General features: G+C 46.9%; 1 protein-coding gene across 1 annotated transcript; it reads left to right on the top strand.

Annotated features, from left to right (window-relative positions):
- The first annotated feature begins 18,398 nt into the window (after nt 1-18,398).
- LOC130044291 (N-formyl peptide receptor 2-like) lies at nt 18,399-19,457 on the top strand. The gene has a single exon (XM_056136975.1). The coding sequence runs from the start codon at nt 18,399-18,401 to the stop codon at nt 19,455-19,457; it is 1,059 nt and encodes a 352-aa protein (XP_055992950.1).
- Nucleotides 19,458-23,853: the final 4,396 nt, after the last annotated feature.

Here is a 23,853-nt window from a genome sequence, read left to right as displayed (position 1 = left end):
AATCGAACCTGGGTCGGCTGTGTGCAAGGCAAGTTCCCTATCCGCTGTGCTATTGCCCAAGCCTCCCTTTATAGAATTCTTTTTTATTTGAGTCACACCCAACGATGCACAGGGGTTGCTCCTTGCTCATGCACTCAGGAATTACTCCTGTCGGTGCTTGGGTGACCATTTGGGATACTGCGAATCGAACGTGGGTTGGCCGCGTGCAGGGCAAATGCCCTACCCGCTGTGCTATCTCTCTAGTCCCTAGAATTTTTATTTTTTTTAATTTTTAAAAATTTTTAATTTTTTTATTAGCTAAACACCATGTGGTACAGTTGTTGACCTTTTAAGTTTTTGTACTTGGGTTTTGGTCATACAATGATTGAGTACCCATCTCTCCTATTCTCCACCACCAATGGTCCCAGTAACCCTCCCAACCCTCCCATACCCTTATCCCATCCCGCTTCTGTGGCAGGGCATTCTCTTTTGTTCTTTCTCTCCTTTTCGATGCTAAGGTTTGCAAAAGAGGCATTGAGTGACAGACATGTTTGGTCTATAGTCTACTTTCAGCATGCATCTCCCATCTTGGGAGAATCCTCCCAACACCCTTTGCTTGGTGTTCCCTTCTCCGTTTGAGCTGCCCTGTTCCATAGCATGTGAGGCTGGCCTTCAAGTAACTTTCTTGAAGTTACTTCTGTAACTTATCAACCTTCTGTAACTTATCTCGATTATTCTAGGATGTTGATCTCCTATTTTGTTATTTTATATTCCCCAGATGAATGCAATCTTTCTATGTCTGTCCCTTTCCTTCTGACTCATTTCACTTAGCATGATACTTTCCATGTAGTACCATTTGTATGTAAATTTCATGACTTAGTCTTTTCTAACGGCTGCATAGTACTCCATTGTATAGATGTACCAAAGTTTCTTTAACCAGTCATCTCAGGCACTCGGATTTTTCCCAAATTTTGTCTGTTGTGAACTGTGCAACAATGAACATAGAAGTGCAGATGTCACTTCAGCTACACTTTTTTGCCTTTCCAGCATATATTCCCAGGAGTGGTATTGCTGGATCAAATGGGAGCTCAATTTCTAATTTTTTGAGAATCGTCCATACTGTTTTCCAAAAAGGCTGGACCAGTCGGTATTCCCACCAGCAGTGAAGAATCCCTTTCTCGCAACATCTGCGCCAACATCAGTTGCCCCTGTTCTTTTGGATGTGGGCCAGTCTCTGTGGTGTAAGGTGATATTTCATTGTTGTTTTTATCTGCATCTCCCTGATGATTAGTGATGTAGAACATTTTCTCATATGCCTTTTAGCCGTTCAGATTTCTTCTTTGAAAAAGTTTCTATTCATTTCATTACCCTATTTTTTGATGAGGTTGGATGTTTTCTTCTTGTGGATTTCAAGCAGTACTTTGTATACCCTTGATATCAACTTGATATCCTTGATTCGATGGGTTTTGGGTGAATGTTCTTTCCCATACTGTAGATTGTCTTGGTATTCTGGTAACTGTATCTTTTGAGGTGCAGAAGCTTCTTAATTTAAAATAGTCCTATTTGTTTATCTCTGTTTCCACTTGGTTGTTCAGTGGTGTGTCGTCTTTGAAGATACCATTAGCCTCAATATCCTGGAGAGTTTTGCCAACCTTGTCTTCAGTGTATCTTAGATACAATGGATTTTCAACCCCTAGAATTTTTAAAAATTTAATCATTGTGAGATACAGTTATAAAGTTGTTCATGATTGGTTTCAGTCATATAATGTTTATAGAATTTTTAAGTTTTGAAAAAAATTTGACTATAGAATTTTCCATTTAGAAGAGGTTTATTCTTTTTTTTTTAAATATAGGAGTATTGCTGTTTATTCAGCCATTGATTTGGATGATTGAATTGGCATGAATTTCCACCTCACTCTTTTTTTCTTCCTTTTTTATAATTTTATTTATTGAATCACAGTGAGAGCAGTTACAAAGCTCTCAGGCTTAAGTCTTTGTCATACAATGAAACACCTGTCTCTTCAACAGTGCCCATTTTCCACCACCAAAAACTCCAGTATACCTCCCATCTAACACCCTCCCCCTACCAGTGTGGGGCAGATGATTTCCACATTACACTCTCTCTACTTTGATTACATTCATTTTTTCGACACCAGACCCAACATTATTATTTGGGATTTTATCCCAACACTCAGATCCACTGAAAAGATAACAGTAAACAATTTGTTTTCTTTTGCTGGTTTTTAATAACATATGATGTCGCACAGCTGCAGTAGTGGCTGTGCGATTTTGGAATTCCGAAACCACAACAATTAAATCCGGAGGGATTTCTGCCAAAACCTGTTGGGTTCCGAGATTTGTTCTTGAGTATCTGGGATCATGGCCATTAAGAAGCTTGATCAGGAGCTAGAGAGGCCGTTGGTGGGCAGGGACTCGAGATCTCGTAGGGCGGGGAGGAAAGGGCCGGCTCCACCCCCACCCCAAGAGGCTCCACGTGTCTCATCACTGCAGGCCCAATCCTGACTGTCCAACGGCCTCTGGAGGATGGCGGCCACTGAGCTGCCTACAGGGAACAGGTGGAGGGACAGCACCCTTTCACCCTTGGGGTGGCCCGGTGCTGGTAACCTATTGCAGGGACCGAACACATTTCTGCCAAAAGCTGCTGGGTTCCGAGATTTGTTTCTGGGTCTCTTGGATCATGGCTGTTAACTAGCTTGATCAGGAGCCAGAGAGGCCATTCATGGGCGGTGACTCGAGATCTTGTTGGGGCGGAGAGGAAAGGGCCGGCTCCACCCCCATTCCAGGAGACCCCACGTGTCTTGTCACTGGGGTCCCAAACCTGACTGTCCAGTGCCCTCTGGAGAATGGCTGCCACTGAGCCACCAAGGGTAGCGGGCGGAGGGACAGCACCCTTTCCTCCCTGGGGTGGTCCGGCACTGGTAACCCATTGCCGGGACCGGACACCTCTCTGCCAAAAGCAGCTGGGTTCCGAGATTTGTCTCTGAGTCTCTGGGATCATGGCCATTTGATCAGGAACCAGAGAGTCCTTGCCTCCAATTATATAGTTGAGCTGGAGGTGGTTTGTGGGTGTGTCTCCCACATACCTAACGTTTTGCCATTTACTTTCTTGGTAAACTTTGCCCCAAGTTTTTGGGGTCTGGTCAAAGGCACAACAGCAATTTTGGGGTATCTGGAAGTCTGAAGGCAACATCAGACTGCTGATGCATTCGCCTCACAGGTACAGATTGACCTGCTGGCGGCACCATACCCCCCTTTATTCTTTTTTTTTTTAAATAATGAATGTTTATTAGATTACATCAGATGTATTTTCAGCACCTATTCATTATCATTGATCCTTTTCTTTCCATCATCATACATTGATTCATTTTTGCCATGTTAAAACAATGCTTGCATTCCTAGAATTCAGTTGAATTTGTCTTGATATACTGCACATGTTTCCTGTAACAAAATTAGATTCATCTGGAATCTCTGCACTCATGCTGGTGTAAGGACAGTCTGTTATTTTACTTTCCTCTCAGCCATGTCATGTTTTAAATCAAGCTCATGATGGTCTCCTGAAGAAAGAGTTGTTAAGTGATTCGTTTTTAGGCCACATCTCGCAGTGCTCAGGGGTTACTGCTAGCTCTGTACTCAGCAATGACTCCTGACAGTGCCTAGGGAACCATATGGGATGCTGGGGATTAAACCCGGGTCAGTGCCCTCCTACTGTGCTTTCACTCTGACCCCATTATTATGTCCTTGATCCACTTGGCTGCTTTACTCAGTCTTCCTCCCTTTCCATCCTGTTACCCCCAAAGCTTTTTGAATTTCTATTGACAATCAGTTTGCTGGGTCCCATTTACAGTCTTGGCTCTGAGAAATGATATTTTTAAGTGTTCAAGGAATTGGTACTTTCCAATGCCCAATGAAGAGGCGTCCACAGAAAACAAGGAATAAATACAACATGCCAAGGGGTGGAGGCCACGAAAAGATTCAGGTTGCAGAGAGAAGAAGGATCTTCAGGTGGCTGGTTCAGAAGCTTCCTCTACTCCAGAGCAGGGCTTTTCTGGGATATTTCTATTCACAGGCTGGGCTGTGGTTTAGAGCATTAGGTGCTTGCCAAGTTCTTTTCATGTTTCTTCTCACTCTCAGGAGCTCCTTCACTGCCCTGCCCTGCTGGCCCCAGTGTGTGCCAGGCTTCAGACCTGGGGACTTTTTTTTTTGGTCATACCCGGCGATGCTCAGTGGTTACTCCTGGCTCTTCACTTAGGAATTACTAGTGACGATACTTGGGGACCATATGGGATGCCAGGGATCGAATCTGGGTCAGCAGTGTTCAAGGTAAACACCTTCCCCACTGTACTATCATTCCAGCCCCGCTGGGGACTTTTTTTTTCTCGCCAAAAAGTCAAACTAGATGGGGCTGACTCCACAGCCAGTGGTCAAGTTTTAGTGTTCCCACTTTGGGAAGAACCCATTGAGTATCTCCCTGGCCTGGTAGGACTCAATTCTAAGCACTGAGAGGCAACGTTTGGGTCCTGGAGCAATAGACAATGGGGAGAGTACTTGCCTTGTATGTAGCCAACAAACGTTTGGTTCCTGGCACCTCATAGGGTCCCACAAGCCTGCCTGAGTGATCCCTGAGTGCACAACCAGGAGTAAAATTTACCTGAGCACCCCCTGGTGTGGTTCCCAAACCAAAACAAAAAAGAGGCAATGGCTAAATCCTATCTCGAATTCTACTCAAGGAGTTTCCTCATTCTTTCTTTTCCATTAAAACTATTTAAAAATATTTTAAATATTTTTAAGTTAGGTAACATGATTACAATAGAACTAATCTTCATGAGATATACAGTTACCAGGTGGCTCATGAATTTCCATCATACAATGTTCGACCAGACCACCTGCCCTTCACCAGTGCACATTTGCCATCACCCATGTCTACATTTCCCTCCACCCACCTTCTCCCCACCCCCACAGCCTGCCTCGATGGCAGATGCTCTTCTTCCTTTTCTTCTCGCCCTCTCTCTTACTTTCCATTTAGGGCCTGTTAACCTTCATGATTTTTATGTACATCACTGCCCTGGGCTGGAGCGATAGGGTAGGGAAAGTGCGTTTGCCTTGCAAGTGGTCAGCCGATCCGAGTTTGATTCCTCCTCCCTGCTCGGAGAGTTGGGAAAGCTACCGAGAGTATCTCGCCTGCACGCAAAAACCTGGCAAGCTACCCATGACGTATTCTATATGCCAAACACAGTAACAACAAATCTCACAATGTTACTGGGCCTCCTCGAGCAAATCGATGAACAACGGGAGGACAGTGCTACAGTGCCACATGACTGCCCTGACCAGTCCACCACAATCTCCCTCCTCCTGCACTCCACTACTTGGGGATCTCAGTTTTGCCAGACAAAGGCCCAAGTTTGTCCCCATTTGCTGTCTGTTCCCTAGTTTTGTTTCCCCGTGTCCTAAAGGTGAGGGACACCATCCGGTATCAATCCTTCTCCCACTGACTTACTGAGCATGACACCCTCCCATCCCTCCCCAGCTGCTGAAAATTCCTTCATGACTGAGTATGACACCCTCCCATCCCTCCCCAGCTGATGAAAACTACCAGATTCCCTCTCTTCAGACCATGTGCTGCACCTGTGTGCTGTGCTTCTTAGCCACGCACCCAGCTCTGGGAAACTGGGCTGGGTCCAGCCTGACTCTGGTGCTGAGCAGTGAGCACAGGTGCTTAACTCTTTCCAAACTCACGAGTCTGTGTCCTTGGGATAGATGCTAAGGTGGAGAGTTGCTGGCTCATCTGGATGAGCTCCCTCACTCTTCGAACAGCCTACATTGCACTGCACTGAATGAATGGACAGTCTATTTAATCAGTCACATAATCATGAGCCCTTAATTGTTCCCAGACTGAGGGAGAGAGGGTGGGTGGGGACAGTGGCAGGAGAGAAACTGAGGACATTATGGTTGAAAATGTACGCTGGTGAAGGAATGTGTGTTGGAACAGTCAGGAAGAACCTTATAGCTGTGTACCTCATGGTGATTTAATTAAAAACAAAACAAGAAACTATGTCTATTCCAAAAAAATATTGTTCCCAAACCTATGCTGTGTCCAACAGTGCCACTGTAATAATTGTCTATGTGTCCCCTCGCATGGGTATGATTTTATCTGGAGGGTTCATAAGATGATAATGAATTTAGCTGATTTCCCTGTTCTTATCTCTTTACACTGCCTCTTGGAACACCTCTCTTAGAAAGACAGCTTTTCTTGATGTCAATATGGATGCCTGATAAGGCTGGCCGAGAAAGGCCAATCCAATTAAGGCATTATTAATGATACGATTAAGGAATTAGTTTGGGCATTCCAGTAGTATTATGGCTATTGTTTTTAAGGTCCTTATCTACTAGAGATAGAGACTTCAGTGTATATGATAAAATTTGATATTTACTGTAAAATATTCCAGAGAAGGAAAAATAAAAAAGGAAGAGAGAAAAAATGGAATCAGGTTGATAAAATGTTTTTAATATTTCTGTGACTGGAGCTGGTGAGTCTGTTTTCTTTCCTCTTGTCCATACTTGACATTTCTGTTCTGATTAAGACTTTTTGTTTGTTTGGGGGTCGTACCCCATAGTGCAGGGTTGGGGTTACAGCAGTGTCCTGGAGACTATGCAGAAATATGGCTCCCCTGTGAAACTGCACCCCCAGCCCATTCAGCCATCCTCACAGCAAGATCTTCTCAAAAAGACTGCTGGTCTCAGAGGCGGGTCAGCGGGAAAGGCACTGTCTGCTCACAGCTGACCTGGGTTCCATCCACAGCCCCACCAGCATGATCTCTGAGCATGGCTGGGTGTGGCCCCTAAAAAAACAAAATACACAATAAAAGTCTCCATGTTCATGGATCTCCTTTTTTCATTTTTACCTCCTTCTAGACTGTTATAACCCACACTTTAAAAATCAAAAGAAAGTGCAATTAGGGCCAGAGCAATAATAGTGGGTAGGGCAATTGCCTTGCACGCATGCCTTGCCTTGGCCGACCCAGGTTTTATCCCCGGCATCTCAAAGGGTCCCCAAGCAGCACCCAGTGTGACCCTTGAATGCAGAGCCAGGAGTCAGCCCTGAGAATCTCTAGGTGTGGCCCAAAAATGAAGGAAGGAAGGAAGGAAGGAAGGAAGGAAGGAAGGAAGGAAGGAAGGAATTAAGGTCAATGAAATGTGGGTGCCTTTTACCTCTGTATCAGGAACATTCTGGACTTTCAGACATCATCTGCCTGAGACAGGTCACCGTGCAATTCTTAGTTTGAATTCTGTTGGCAGCAGAGCTGCGGGGTCCTGGGCAGCTGCAGGAAACAGCCAAGAACCTGGCAGCTGCTGAGACAGAAAACGGAACGGAAGTCTGGCTTCCTGTGCTGGGGCACCAGTGGGAGAGTCCGAGAGGAGAGTGCCACTAATTTCCCTGAGCTGTGTCAGAGTGAATTTTAAATTAACATGGCACGTTAAATTAACTTTTATATTTTGGGTTTGGGGACCACCCCCAACTCTCTACACTCAGATTATGCCTGGTGGTGTTGGGGGACTCCATGCAGTAATGAGGATCGAATCCAGGGGGACTGGGTACAAGGCAAGTAAGGGCCTACCATGCCTTGTGACATATCTCTCTGGCCTCTCGAACCCAACATTGTTATTATTATTTTGGGATTTTTGGCCATAAATGTGGTGCTCTGGGCTTACTCTTGGTTTTGAGCACAGGTATTATCCAGACAGGCTCAGGGGACCAGATGCGGTACCCGGGATGGAACTTGGATTGTCCTTGCATAAAGCAAGCACCCTACCTGCTGTACTATTTCTCCAGTCCCTAAACTTATTTATTTATTTAATTTTTAGCACAGGAAGTCCCCTTCCTCCCAGAACATCCCTTCAACACTTGGTAATCTTAGGGCGCTGTCTTGCCCAGCTATGTCTTTGCCTTGCCTTCCCTCATCCTTCTCCCAGCCCCAAATGCCTTCTCAATGTTTCCTGAATGTTCTCGGGCCATTGCATGTCCTGTCCCATCGTAGTCTCCTCTGGGAGAGGGGGCTGTCCTTGTCAAAAGCTGGTTGATCACTGTTCCTAGTCCATGTGTTGTGCCTGAATTTCAGATCCCCATTAGTAGATAGACCCAGCTCTACACATGATAATACAAAAACAAAGGAACTTTAATACTAGCTTGAGCCATCGCTAGCTCGAGCTAGGTTCCAAGTCTCATTCAATGCAGTGGATTCTTGCTAAGGACCCTGACTCCAAATAGCAAGCAGTTTATAGAGGGTTTAGACTTAAGAAGCAATTTATATGGTCTATTTTTAGTAATGGCCCATTACAATGGTGGTCAGCCATTAGATAATTGTTAGTAATAGTTTCTAAGGAGGTTACAGTGATCCTCATGACCAGCTAGATCCAACTGCCCAATTTCTTGTCTAGGCACATTACTCAACTGGGAGTCTACCAGAAACTGCCAGTCCTGCTTTGGGGAAACAGAAACTGAGGCCTAGTTGAGACTTAATGTTAGCTGCAGCCTGTCATGGCATCAGTTTTGCCCTCACACGTGGAGTCAGGGAGTCTGGTGCAGAAGTTAGTGGTCTGTACTCCGATAGTGCCTGGCTGATTTGGTGTGCAACTACACTGCTTTGAGCATCAGCTACTGGATAAATAATCTCTTCATAAAAGAACAGTATAAAAATAATGCGTCTTGGAAACCTCTGTTTTCAGACTCCACACCAGGAGTGGTTTCTGACAGGGCCAATGAAGGCAGCAGAGGGTGCGGGAGGGTGATGAGAGTCAAAGGTCAGTGAACAAAATCATTCTGGGTTGAGGGGTGGGGGGTTGAACCGAACCAGCTGTGCTCAAGAGGCACCTCTGATTATGTTTTCTTAAATCCTGTTGAGACTTTTTCACTCTTTTCGAAAAATTTGTTCATCTCAGCTTTCAAATGTGTCAACTAAAATCTGCTTAATCATATCCTGTCCTTCGGGATTTAGCCTCTGTCCATCTGTCTCGGCAGTAACTCTGGTCTGTCTGCTTGTTTATTTACAAATTCTCCACTTCTTGATCAGTAGCATCAGAAATGAGTATGACTTTTTTTGAAGCTTATTTACTCTGCTAAAGGAGATGTACACTCACTCCTCATCTCATTGATGTCTGCTATTTACCCAGCTGCTTTATGAGTTGCTTGCTAATTGCAAAAGAATGCAGCTCAACTTTCTGATTAGCTGAACTTCCAATGCAAACTTTTAGCCGGGAAGCGAACAGCTCATGGGTGAGTCCACTGAAACACACGTGGCCGGGCTGTGTAGGTGTAGAATGCACAAGGTTGCTCCTTCTCTCTGGCCCAAGGTATATGATTTCAGTTCTTAGAAATGTGAGAATTTGCTTTGTAGCCCAGAACATAGGACAATAATAGTTTAGTAATAGTTTACTAATTTTGAATTTACGATTTTTAAAAAGTGAAAATATCCATTAGAGTGATTTTTGTTGAATACGGTGTTCAACACATAACATTTACATATTTTTATAAGGATTAGTTCATTCAGTAATATGCTGGTAGGAAGGGTAAACTGTCACCCACTGCAAACTTACTTTTTTATTTTTAAAATTAAAAAACTTTTTTGCTTCTTGGGTCACACCCGGCATTGCACAGGGGTCACACCTGCTCATGCACTCAGGAATTACTCCTAGTGGTGCTTGGGGGACCATATGGGATGCTGGGAATCAAACCTGGGTTGATCACGTGTCAGGCAAATGCCCTCTACCCACTGTGCTATCGTTCTAGTCCCCAAACTTATTTTTTTATAAGCTTTTCATTTTTATTAGGTAATCAAAATTACCAACATATGCATGAGATTTTTTTTCGTATAAAATACTATTTATCCCTGGGGCTGGAGAGATAATACAGTGGATAAGGCACTTGCTTTGCACATAGCTGACCTGGGTTCGATCCCCCAGCATTGTATAGTGTCCCTGAGCTCCACCAGTAGTGATACCTGAGTGGAGAGCTAGGAGTAACCCCTGAGCATTGCAGCTTGTGTCCCTCAGACAAAAACCAAACAAAAATTTTTCTCTGACGACAGAGCCAGGAGTAAGCCCTAAGCACTGCAGGGTGTGCTCCCCAAACTTTTTTCACAAGATTTCTCTCCCACATGAATTATCTGATGCATTATGAGCTATGAGTTTTTGTTGAAGACTTTCCCACATTCCCTGAATTCACAGGACTTTTCTCCTCTTGAATCTGCTGAATAACAAACTGAAACCCACTGTAGTAAGCCTTGCCCCCTTGCTTACATCCGTAGGTATATCTCCTGGATGAATCCTTTGATCAGTAAACATGTTTCATTTATGCACAATTGCCACATTCAAAGATTTTTCTTCTGCATGCATTCTGTGATGTAGCTTAAATTCTGTCTCCTGAAAGCTTCCCCACATTCTTTGCATGCACATAGCGTCTCTCCAGTCTGAGATTTCTGAATCAGACTGGGCAGATGATGCTTTGTCCTGAAGGAGAGCTCAGCCACTATCCAGACACACAGCTTCCTTCCCACGTGAGTCTGCTCTGTGCAGGGGGTGATGTGTCTTGCCAAAAAGCTTTCTGACACTGTGGATTCTCTCCTCTGGGTTCTTGAATGGATTATAAATCTTGATTGTCCAGCATAACAATCCAATAAAGGCTTTTTAAAAATTTTTTTATTAGTGAAACACCATGAGGTACAGTTACAGACTTACAAATTTTTGTGCTTGGGTTTCAGTTATACAATGATCAAGTACCCATCCCTCCACCAGCGCCCATCCTCCACCACCACGGGTACCAGTGTCCCTCCCACCCCCATCCCCCCCATCCCACCCTGTCTCTGTGGCAGGGCATTCCCTTTTGTCCTCTCTCTCTCAATAAAGGCTTTTTTGGGGAGGATATGTTTGGCTATACCTGATGGTGCCCAGGGCTTACATCTGGCTCTGTATTCAGGCATAACTTCTGGTGGACTCCAGGGACCATCTGGGGTGCTGAGATTGATCTCATGTTGGTCATGTGCAAGGCAAGCAGCCTCCTGCTGTATTATCAGTTCATCCACATCCTATGCTTTGAGCTGCTGTTGCCTGTGGGTGGACAGGGTTAAAGATTCCCACCCTGTCTTCCCTGACTGTGCTTGCACAAACTTCCTGGTTCCAAACTAGAAATTGTTGATTTGTGGACACTCATGACCCCACTTTGCTACAAGATACACAAGCGTGAGTGCATACTCTTACCCTATAAAAGGGCTCTGGAAGTCCCTCAGCTTGGTCTAAGACTTCATATACTTGCTTATTCTAGACCCACTGGTCTGATCTACTGGTGTAAATGAAGACCTTCTTGTTCTCCTGCCATGACTGCCCAGCATGCTTGATTAAACAAACACCCGTTTCATGGGGCTGGAATGATAGCATGGGGGTTGGGGGCACTTGCCTTGCACCCAGCTGACCTGGGTTTGATCCCTGGCATCCTTTATGGTTCTCTGAGCACTACCAGGAGTAGTTCCAGAATGCAGAGCCAGAAGCAACCCCTGGGCATTGCTGAGTGTGATCCAAAGTTGAACTCTCATGACAACAGTAGCCCCCGCAAGGAGGATTTTCAATTATCAATATGTTTTGCGCCCAGTGCTGTCTAGGAGTGTGCAGTGGGAAGAGTCTGGGCCACACACAGTGGAGGTGTTCGTGGATCTGTATGTGATGACCAAGCCCCCAGTGTTTGTCAGGCACATGTGACTACCTATTGCTACCCGGTCCCTCTCGTTCCTTCCTAAATTTTACCATCCACTAAAGTAAAACCTGCTAACACATTTTTCACGAAGAGTGTCTTGGCTTTATTTTGAGACTTTATGTCTTAAAACAAAATCTGGACTCATCTTTTCTGTTTCCAACCAATCCCAAATAAAGGTGGGGCAGAGAGCACAGTTAGTAAGGCACGTGCCTCGCACGCATACGATCCAGATCCTGCCAGGGGTGACTCTGAGCTCAGAGCCAGGAGTAAGCCCTAAGCACTGCTTGATTTTGTCCTCCACTCCCCCAGAAATGAGCCCCCAAGGGTGTCTGGGATTGGTATGGAGGAAGGATTCAGTCTGTGAATCACTTAAGTGGGGAGGGGGCCACATTTTGGACCAAGAAATCACCAGGCTGTAACTCCACCAGGACAGGCACAGATTGCAGAGCTCAGACTCATCACCTGAGTCCACATAGACAGGGTTCAATCTCAGCCTGGGAGGGGCTGAGGACAACATGTTTGTGGCAGAATTTCTGGGTGGGGTCTTTGGCCCATTATTGTCTCCTTGGTGGGCCAAAGTCTCCAGCCTTGAAAGTAGATAGTGGACCAGAGATGATGGCCCCTCAGTATCTGTATTGCAAACCATAATGTCCCAAAGTATAAAGAGAGTATGGGGAATATTGTCTGCCATGGAGTCAGGGGGAGGGTGGGGAAGGGGGGTGTATACTGGGGATATTGGTGATGGGGAATGTGCACTGGTGTGTTTGATCATTGTGTGATTGTAACCCAAACATAAAATTTTGTAACTATCTCAGGGGTGATTCAATAAAATTAAAAAAGAAAACCTCCTAAGAAAAAAGTCTCCAGCCTGAGGATTACTGAGTGCCCCTTGTCACTGTGACCAGCGTCCCTGGTTTTCTATGGGACAGGAACTGAGTGATGGCTGAGTGAGGACATTCTCTGTCAGTCTTCAAGTCTCCAACAAAGTAGAGAGAAAAAAAGGTGAAATCTGAATAAATCATCCCAGCGAGGCACATACACCGGCACTGCCGCCATCCTGCTGAGTGCTGGCCGATGGTGTTTCTGTTGTGTGTTTTGTGCTCCCGGGGCAAATCCCAAAAAGTGGTATTGCTGGGTCACATGGAAGCTCAAGTTCTAGCTTTTTGAGGAATATCCATATTTGAGAGATCTTCCTGAGTTTGCCAGCTATGCCAGCAGGTGACCAGAGCTGAGGAGGGGGCCTCGGGAATGACCATCACTGGGCCAGTCAGATGTGTAGGATGGTCACTGAGGGCTTGCTTGTGGCACCTCAAGTGCAGGGATCCTCATGGGATTAAGTCTTTAAGAGGTGTGTGTGTTGGGGGAGGAGATCTGAGACAGAATAAGGACAAGGCTTAGCACCTCACCAGACCGAGCCAAACTTGAAATTTCTTTATTTTTAGGGATTTTTTTTTTTTGGAGAAAAACTGTGCTCAGGGTTCACCCTGTCTCTGTGCTCAGAGATCCCTCCTGGATGGGTTTGGGGAACCTGGGTTAGATGGACTGTCTCTCCAGTCCTCAAATGTTCTTTATTGCACATTGAGTTAGACACACAGGTTAGTAGAAATACCATATGGGATGCTGAAGCGTGAACCAAGGTGGGCTGCATGCAAGGTTAGTGCCCTCCCTGCGCTGGCTCCCCCAAATATGACATTTCCTGAAAACAAACAAACAAACAAAAACACGGTGTTTTAAGGTAAAACAAATAAATCGGGAAGGTCTTTCAGGATCTTTTGGGTTCTTTTGGGGGGAGCATCCACATCAGTGTTCAGGGGTCACTCTGGCTATGACTCGGGGCACTGTACGGGTGCTAGGGATCAGACCCAGATCTCTGTATGTGCAAGGTAAGCACCTACCACACTGTTCTTTTTTGTTTCTGTGCCACACCTGGCAGTGCTCAGAGCAGACTCCTGGCTCTGCACTCAGGGATTACTCCTGGCGGGCCTGAGGGACCCTATGGGGCGCCAGGGAAGGAACCTGGGTTGGCCGCATGCAAGTGCCCTCCATTCCGTGCTATCTCTTGGCCCAAGAGCAGGTTTATTCAACCATCATCTCTGTCCCTTCATTCAAAGTCCTCTCATTGTTTCATCTTCTTGCGTCTCTGGAAGGAGAGTGCCTGGGCACCCCGATTCCAGGCCTTGGCCCGTTGGAGGACTGAACCCCAGCCTCAGTCAGGAGACTGCCAGGTCTGAGTTTTGGAGGAAAGTGTGCCAAGAACAGTTCCGGGGCCCCAGCCGGGACCTCAGTAGGCTCTGAAACTTCTGATTTCTGATTGGTCTCAATTCCTTGTTCCTCCCCTTCGTCCTACATTAAGAGCACAGCCAGGCCCTTCCTCAGAGTTACCAAACAGGAAACAAGAACAAGCGACAGGAGAGGGAGTCGGCTGGTGGTAAGTTGGTGCTGCACCTTTGGGGATGTATGACTGGGTGCGGTGGCAGAGATCTCGCACCCTTGAGAGCTGGGCTGTCTGCAGAGTCCGCATGAGCCCCTGTCTGAGATTTTGCCAGTCCAGGCAGAGAAGGGCTGTTAGGTATAAAATGGCCCGGCAGGCCAAATGGATGTGAGATAGCTCAGCAAACATTTTATATTGGCTCCTTGTTCAAATGATTTTTTTTTGAAGGGAGAATGGAGGAGAACACCCAGCAGTGCTCAGGGCTGACTTCTGGCTCTGTGCTCAGGGATCACTCCTGGTGGGGCTCAGGGGCCCAATGGGGTGCTGGCTATCAAACCTGGGTTAGGTGGACTGTCTCTCCAGTCCTCAAATATTCTTTATGGCACATTGGGTTAGACACACAGGTTAGTAGAATTACTGTATTGTTAGCAATAATTTCTGTGATTTTGTAGGAGTTGGAGGTCACAAGACCAGAGAGATAGTATAGCAGGTAGTGCGTTTGTCTTGCAACAGGAAGCAGAATCAACAGGAAACTTTCTTCACTCTCACGGGTTCAGGGGGATTGAACAGTTTTGGAGAGGAAAGGCTAAAACAGTTCCAGGGAGTGAAAGTGATGGTCCTCTAGTCTGAGAGGTCAGTTGGCAGGTCCTCTGGGCACCACCATGAACAAACCTGGGCAACATCCTGGATGTGCCCCCCCACTCCCCGCAAACAAACCAGAAAACCCAGGGGACTTCTGATTGTTCTCACTTGCTCCTTGAAATATGATGCGAGGCCTCAACTGAGAATGAGAGGCAAATGGAGTAGGGGGAGGAGGGAAGGGAAACAATTATTCCAAAATTTGGAAATGGGAATATGTGAGTGACCCAGACAGACTGAGTTTCTGCTTGAAATCTGTGGTAAGGGGCTAGAGCCACGGGGAGGGCAATTATCTTGCATGAGGATGACCTGGGCTCCATCCCTGGCACCCCACAGGGTCCAAGGCCCTCCAATGAGTGGCCCCTAAATACAGAGCCAAGAGTAAGCCCTGAGCACTGCCAGGTTTGGCTGTCCTCTGTGCCCCACCAAAGGAAATGAAATCTGTGGTCATCTCTTAAAATAACTGTGACACAGGCAAGTCACTTTTCCTGCTGATTTCTCCCATGGCATGAGGATCCCAGGGGTAGGACATTATTTTTAGACATGTTAAACTGTGTAATCACTGGTCCAAGTTAGATGCTTGTAAGAGCAGCCCGAGCTGTGGGCACCGGGAAGGTCTGCGGGGATTCTTTCCCGTGCCCACCGTGGGGACAGCGCAGGGTTTTACAATCTTGCTCAATAGCTCCTTTCCCCAGACATTGCTTCATCAACCCCCTTTGTGGTTTTAAAACCAGTTCCTTGAAGACGACTGGGCCCTTTGGCTCTTTGGGGTACTCAACAGGAGCAGAGTGTGGTAAAGACCTAGATGTTGAGGAAGTTCGAGGTGGGGAGAGGGAAGAGCTGGTTGCTGGGGGATCTGGCTCACATAGGATCTGTCTCGGACATGGTTATTGCGCCTCATCAGTTCATGATTTCCTCACTGGAGAAGCGATGCCTGCCTCCAGTGGCCATATGGGGTGCCCGGGATGGAGCCTGGTCTGCTGTGTTCAGGTGTCCGGCCCACTGGCCTATGTCTCTGGCTCCTGGCTTCTCATTCTCTTTGTAGTTTTCTCTTTTGTTTGGGAGTCACATCTGGAGGTGGCTTACTCGTGGCACCTCAGGGGACGACCTATGGTGTTGAGGCTCGAATCCAGGATGGTGTGTGCAAGGCAAGTGCCTACCTGTTTTGCCATCTCTCTGACCCAAGACTCTCCTTCTTAAGAGGAGGTATGGCCCCGCTTCTCCCTAGAAGAGCTCCCCTTGGGTGGACTTCCGGGATTCAGTCTTGAGCTCACTGCCAGAGCAAATGAAGCGACAGAGATCCCAGAAGCTGAGAAGATGGATGAGGATGGGAGGAGGGTGGAGTGAGGATGTTTGTCACTAAACCACAGTGCGGAGTGGTCATCATGGAACAGTGGGGTGTGGAGGTTAGCTGCATGAGCAGTGGCCCCCGCTATGGCTGGAGAGTGGACAGGGGACTCGAATTCTTTTTTTCCCTTTTTTAAAATTGAATCACTGTGAGGTACAGTTACAAAGCTTTCATGTTTGAGTTTCAGTCATATAATGATTGAACACCCATCCCCCATATTTTACCAACAATGTCCCCAGTATCCCAGCCCCCCCTTCCCAACCCTCCCCCTCCCTCCATGACAGACAGTTTCTCCCGTACTCTCTCTCTAGTTTTGGGCATTATGGTTTGCAATACAGACACTGAGAGTCTATCACACTTGGTCCCTTATCTACTTTCAGCACACATCTCCCATCCCAAATGATCTCTCCAATCATCATTGACTTAGTGATTCCCTTCTGTATTCCAGCTGTCTTCTCCCCCAGCTCATGAGGCAGACTTCCAACCATGGAGGACTCAGGACTCAACCTTGGCCAGACAGGATTAGTCCCTCCGCTGACTTCTGAAGTGATTTTTCAAAAGGTTCCAAAAGTCTCTGGCCAGCAACATTTTTTTTAATTTATTTTTTTTATTAGTGAGACACCCTGAGGTACAGTTGTAGACTTACAAATTTTTGTGCTTGGGTTTCAATTATACAATGATCAAATACCCATCCCTCCACCAGTACCCATTTCCCACCACCACGGATCCCAGTATCCCTTCCATCCCCCATTCCTCCCATCCCACCCTGCCTCTGTGGCAGGGCATTCCCTTTTGTTCTCTCTCTCTTATTGGGTGTTGTGGTTTGTAAAAAAGGCAATGGGTGACAATCATGTTTGGTCTATAGTCTACTTTCAGCATGCTTCTCCCATCCTGGGAGGATCCTCCCAACACCCTTTATTTGGTGCTCCCTTCTCTATCTGAGTTCCCTTTTCCCCTAGCATGTGTGGCTGGCCTCTAAGCCATGGAGCAAAATTCCTGCTACTAATCTCATCTGGCCAGCAACTTTTTCTGTCTCTTTTCTTGCTGGGGTTGCACATGGTTCTGCTGGAAGCTAGGCCCGGGTGGAGTTCAGGGTGGTTCTGAGTGGTTCTGGGGGACCACCAGGTACCTATGTTATGTCCTGGGAAGGGAGTTTAGCTATCATATTGACCAGACCAGAAGTGAGACTGCGAATGCAAGGCCCCTTTATTACTAGCTCGAGCTAGGGTCCAATTCTCATCCAAAGTAGTGGAGTCTTGACAAGGACCTCAACCTGAATTCTGAAAGCTTATAGAGGATTTGGTTTAATAACAGCATTTTTCCCCAAGAACTGACAATATGTTTCCAATTCTGATCCCTGTCCTGTAGGCGACTCCAGGGACCAACATTATGTTTCCAATTCTTGGTCCCTGTCCGGTCCTGTGACTCCACTCCCTAGGCCTTCTTTACTTGGGTGGGCGCCACTGACCATGCCCCCTACTTCAATAGGTTTTTGCAATGGGGCGGTTTATCTGCCCAGGATGACATTGGTATCTGAGAAGTCAGGACTTTCTGATGAGAAAACCAATACTTAGGCCTGCTGAGTTCTGGTTTTAAAGTGGAGCCTGTCATGGCTCCACTTCAGCTTCCCACCAGGGATGGGCCATATTTCCAAGGCAAGGCCTGAGCCATCTCATTGGGCCTTGGCACACTCCTCTGGCAGGCGAGTAGGGAATTGTGGGGGCTGCACACGGGGCACCCTGGATGGACAGAGCGCTGTACACACGAGTGAGATGACTTCTCCCTTCCTCTGTGTGTGGCTGTTAGTGAGGTGGGGACCCACTAGGAGGTGCTGAGAGCGTCAGAGGCTGTGAGCAGGATGCAGAGACCAAACCCAAGTGGTCGCGAGCCTTGTCAGTCTCTTGCAGGCAGCTGGAGTGCTAATCAGCCATGGCCTTTCCCCAGACAGCTAACGAGATTAGGGCGTGGACACTGAGATTGGACTTTGGGGTGTGTCCAGAATTAGGTGTGCTGGTGGTTGTGGGAGTGTGTGCAGAGTGGAGTGTGCTGGTGGGCATGGGGGTGTGTGCAGAGCAGGATGTGCTGGTGTGCGTGGGGGTGTCTGCAGAGTGGCGTGTGCTGGTGGGAGTAGAGTGTGCTGGTGGGCGTGGGACCTGTTGTTGCGAGCAGGTGTCGAGAATGGTGCCGTGAAGAGGTCCCACTGCTGAGGAATGGCCACTCGTGGTGTTTCAGGTGCAGCCAGGATGGAGCCCAACCTCTCTGCCTTCCTGAATGGTTCTGAAGAGACAGCCTCCATGTCTGAACCTGCTGGTGTTACTACTCTGCGGATCTTCTCCATGGTGGTGCTGGGGGTCACCTTTGTCCTCGGTGTAGTGGGCAATGGGCTTGTGATCTGGGTGACTGGCTTCCGAATGGCACGCACCGTCACCACCATCTGTTATCTGAACCTGGCCTTGGCCGACTTCTCCTTCACGGCCACACTCCCCTTCCTCATTGTCTCCATGGCCATGAATGACGAGTGGCCTTTTGGCTGGTTCCTATGCAAGTTGATTCATATTGTGGTGGACATCAATCTCTTTGGCAGTGTCTTCCTCATTGCATTCATCGCGCTGGACCGCTGCATCTGTGTCCGGCACCCTGTCTGGGCCCAGAACCACCGAACTGTCAGCCGGGTTGCAAAACTGCTCCTTGGACCCTGGATTCTTGCCTTCATTCTGACTGTGCCAATTATCATCTTCATGACCACGGTTCAGGATGGAAATGGGCATACCTATTGCACCTTGAACTTTGCGATGTGGGGTAGAACCCAGGAGGAGAAGATCAGGTTTATCATCGACATGCTGTTAGTCCGGGGCAGCATCCGTTTCGTCATTGGCTTCAGTATGCCCATGTCGGTGGTTGCCATCTGCTACGGCCTCATTGCGGCCAAGATCCGTCGGAAAGGCATGATCAATTCTAGCCGTCCCCTGCGACTGCTCACTGCTGTCGTGGCGTCTTTCTTCCTCTGCTGGTTCCCTTTCCAGCTGGTCGCTCTCCTGGGCACAATCTGGCTTAGGGAGACATTGTTCGAAGGCAGGTACAAGATCCTTGACGTGCTGGTCCATCCCACGAGTGCCCTGGCCTTCTTCAATAGCTGCCTCAATCCCTTGGTCTACGTGTTTGTGGGCCAGGACTTCCGAGATAAGCTGATTAGTTCCCTGCCTGCCAGTCTGGAGAGGGCCCTGACTGAGGACTCCACCCCAACCACAGATAGCACCACCAGGGCCTCCCCTGCTACTGAGGCCAAATCCCAGGCACTGTGAAGTCGTCTTGGATGGAACTCGAGCTCTGCTGTTTCCCCCTAGCTTTCCGTCCCAGCTTTATGTCCCATGGGTCATACTGAATAAAAACAAATTGCTAGCCCTTGATTCGACGGTGGGAAAATAAATGGTTGTAGAGGAGTCATGTTTCAGCTTTTGGGACAGACACCCAAATCCTGGGTTAAGTGGAGGTGTTTACCATTTAAAGGAGATACAGATTCTTGGAGAATTTGAACAGCGTTGGTAAAAGGGTATATTGAGGGGAAAACATTATTTCACTCCTGAATTTTGCTCTGTTTGGGGCCATGCCTGGTGGTTCTGGGAGGGTGGGGGTTGAGGTACTCCCAGTTTGTTCCAAGTTATTCCTGGAGGTCCTCCGGGGACTGTGTGCACCCCTGGCATGCAAAGGGTGTGCTCCAGTCCTTTGAGCTTTCTCCCTAGCTGTGCTCAGGAATGACTCTTGGCTCTGTGCTCGGGGATCACTCCTAGAAGTGCTGGAGGGACCAGGTGTGGTTCCAGGGATTGAACTCAGGTCTGCCACAAACAAGGCCAGTGCCTGAGCTACTGGCTCTCCAGTCTTCTATAGGATTTTTTTTTGTTTATTTTGGGGCCACATTCCTTGGTGGTCAAGGTTTATGCCTGACTCTGCACTTAGGGGTCACTCCTAGTGGGGCTCAGGGGATCATATGTGGTGCTGGAAATTGAACTTGGGTCAGCCACATGTAAGGCAAGTGCCCTATGTGCTGCACTGTCTCTTCAGAACTCTTTATAGAATTTTTTCTTTGGCTTTTTGCATCACACCTGTTGATGCACAGGGGTCACTCCTGGCTCTGCACTCAGGAATTTCTCCTGGTGCTCAGGGAACCATGGGATATGGGATGCTGGGGAATCGAACCTGGGTCGGCTGTGTGCAAGGCAAATGCCCTACCTGCTGGGCTATTGCCCCAGCCTCCCTTTATAGAATTTTTTTGTTTTTGGGTCACACCCGACGATGCACAGGGTTACTCCTGGCTCATGCATTCAGGAATTACTCCCGTCGGTGCTCGGGGGACCATATGGGATGCTGAGAATTAAACCTGGATTGACTGTGTGCAAGGCAAATGCCCTACCTGCTGTGATATCCCTCTAGCCCCTGGAATTTAATTTTTTAATTAAAAATTTTTTTTATTAGCAAAACACCATGTGGTACAGTTGTTGACCTTACAAGTTTTTGTACTTGGGTTTTGGTCATACAATGATTGAGTACCCATCCCTCCACCAGTGCCCATTCTCCACCACCAATGGTCCCAGTAATCCCCCCACCCCTCCCATACCCCCATCCCATCCCGCTTCTGTGTCAGGGCATTCCCTTTTGTTCTTTCTCTCCTTTTCGATGCTAAGGTTTGCAAAAGAGGTATTGAGTAGCAGGCATGTTCGGTCTATAGTCTACTTTCAGCATGCATCTCCCATCTTGGGAGAATCCTCCCAACACCCTTTGCTTGGTGTTCCCTTCTCCGTTTGAGCTGCCCTGTTCCATAGCATGTGAGGCTGGCCTTCAAGCCGTGGAGTCAACCTTCTGTAACTTATCTCGATTATTCTAGGATGTTGATCTCCTATTTTGTTATTTTATATTCCCCAGATGAATGCAATCTTTCTATGTCTGTCCCTTTCCTTCTGACTCATTTCACTTAGCATGATACTTTCCATGTAATACCATTTGTATGTAAATTTCATGACTTTATCTTTTCAAATAGCTGCATAGTACTCCATTGTATAGATGTACCAAAGTTTCTTTAACCCGTCATCTCGGCACTCAGATTTTTTTTCCCAAATTTTTTCTATTGTAAACTGTGCAGCAATGAACATAGAAGTGCAGATGTCACTTCAGCTTACTTTTTTTTGCCTCTCCAGGATATATTCCCAGGAGTGGTATTGCTGGATCAAATGGGAGCTCAATTTCTAATTTTTTGAGAATTGTCCATACCGTTTTCCAAAAGGGCTGGACCAGTTGGAATTCCCACCAGCAGTGAAGAAGAGTCCCTTTCTCGCCTCATCCGTGCCAACATCGGTTGCCCCTGTTCTTTTGGATGTGGGCCAGTCTTTGTGGTGTGAGGTGATATCTCATTGCTGTTTTGATCTGCATCTCCCTGATGATTAGTGATGTAGAGCGTTTTCTCATGTGCCTTTTAGCCATTCAGATTTCTTCTTTGAGAAAGTTTCTATTTATTTCATTACCCCATTTTTTGATGGGGTTGGATGTTTTCTTCTTGTGGAGTTCAACCAGTGCTTTGTATATTCTTGATATCAACCTCTTATCTGATGGGTATTGGGTGAATATTCTTTCCCATTCTGTAGATTGTCTTTGTATTCTGGTCACTATATCTCTTGATATGCAGAAGATATGCTTCTTAATTTAATATAGTCCCATTTGTTTATCTCTGTTTCCACTTGGTTGGTCAGTGGAATGTCATCTTTGAAGATACCTTTAGCCTCAATATCTTGGAGGGTTTTGCCGACCTTGTCTTCGATGTATCTTATGGATTTTCAGCCCCTAGAATTTTTAAAAAATTGAATCATTGTGAGATACAGTTACAAAGTTGTTCATGATTGGTTTCAGTCATATAATGTTTATAGGATTTTTAAATTTTGAAAAAAATTGACTATAGAATTTTCCATTTAGAAGAGCTTTGTTTTTTTTAAATATAGAAATATTGCTATTTATTCAGCCATTGATTTGGATGATTAAATCGGGCATGATCTCCACTTTACTTTTTTTCTTCATTTTTAAAATTTTATTTATTGAATCACCGTGAGAGCAGTTACAAAACTCTTAGGCCTAAGTCTTTGTCATACAATGAAACACCCGTCCCTTCACCAGTGCCCATTTTCAATCACCAAAAACTCCAGTATCCCTCCCATCTAACATCCTCCTCCTACCTGTGGGGCAGATGATTTCTACATTACTCTCTCTCTACTTTGTTTACATTCAATTTTCGACACCAGACCCAACATTATTATTTGATATTTTACCCTAACACTCAGATCCGCTGAAAAGGCAACAGTAGACAATTTGTTTTCTTTTGCTGGTTTTGAATAACATGATGTTGCACGGCTGCAGTAGTGGCCGCGCAATTTTGGAATTCTGAAATTTCAACAATTAAATTCGGAAGGATTTCTGCCAAAACCTGCTGGGTTCTGAGATTTGTTCCTGAGTCCACATAGACAGGGTTCAATCCCAGCCTGGGAGGGGCTGAGGACAACACGTTTGTGGCAGAACTTCTGGGTGAGGTCTTTGGCCCATCATTGCCTACTTGGTGGGCCAAAGTCTCCAGCCTTGAAAGTAGATAGTGGACCAGAGATGATGGCCCCTCAGTATCTGTATTGCAAACCATAATGGCCAAAAGTATAAAGAGAGTATGGGGAATGTTGTCTGCCATGGAGTCAGGGAGAGGGTGTCCTGGGGATATTGGTGATGGGAAATGTGCACTGATGGAGGGATGTGTGTTTGATCATTGTGTGATTGTAACCCAAACATAAAAGCTTGTAACTGTCTCACGGGTGATTCAATAAAATTAAAAAAGAAAACCTCTAAGAAAAAAGTCTCCAGCCTGAGGATTACTGAGTGCCCCTTGTCACTGTGATCAGCGTCCCTGAGTGATGGCTGAGTGGGGATATTCCCTGTCAGTCTTCAAGTCTCCAACAGAGAGAAAAAAAAAGGTGAAATCTGATTGAATTGTCCCAGCTAGGCACATACACCTGGTGCTGCCGCCATCCTGCTGAGTGCTGGCCAAACCTTCATCAGCAAAGTGCTAATAAAAAGCGCTTACAAACAGGCAACGTGATGCTGTCATCATTTGCAGGGATGATTGTATACATGCAAAGACAAGAAACTCCTGACAACCACACAGCATCAGACTTCATAAGACACCACTGAACCACTGAATGGGGGGGGGGGGGGGCGCAGAGCAATAAGACAGTGGGGAGGGCATTGCCTAGCACAGACTGGGTGGTTGCTCCCTCTTCTGCTGCTCCTCCCTGTCCTCCTCCTTCTCTTCCTGCCCCTCCTCCTCCTGCTCCTCCTCCAGATCTTCTTCCTCCTCCTTCTCCTCCTCCTGTTCCTACTCCCCTCTCCCCTTCCTGATTCTCCCTGCCTCCTCCAGCTCTTTCTCCTCCTGCTCCTCCCTCTCCTCCACCTCCTCCCCCTCCTCCACTGCTCTTACTACTTCCCCCTCCTCCTGCCCCCTTTCCTCCTCCGGCTACTCCTCCTGCTCCTCTTTCCCTTCCCTCCTTCTGATACTTCCTGCCTCCTTCTGCTCTTTCTCCTCCTGCTTCTTCCTCTCCTCCTCCTCTTCTTTTTCCACCTCCTTCTCCTCATTCCCCACCTGCTTCTCTTCCCCCCCCTCTTCCCACTGCTCTTCCT

The sequence above is a fragment of the Sorex fumeus genome, unplaced genomic scaffold (genome assembly GCF_029834395.1).
Source record: "Sorex fumeus unplaced genomic scaffold, SorFum_2.1 ptg000122l, whole genome shotgun sequence".
Classification (NCBI taxonomy): Eukaryota; Metazoa; Chordata; class Mammalia; order Eulipotyphla; family Soricidae; genus Sorex; species Sorex fumeus.
This window is presented reverse-complemented; position numbering and strand designations above follow the sequence as displayed.

Excerpts from the sequence above, each read along its gene's own strand:
- LOC130044291 (XM_056136975.1), top strand. The coding sequence starts at position 18,399 with ATGGAGCCCAACCTCTCTGCCTTCCTGAATGGTTCTGAAGAGACAGCC.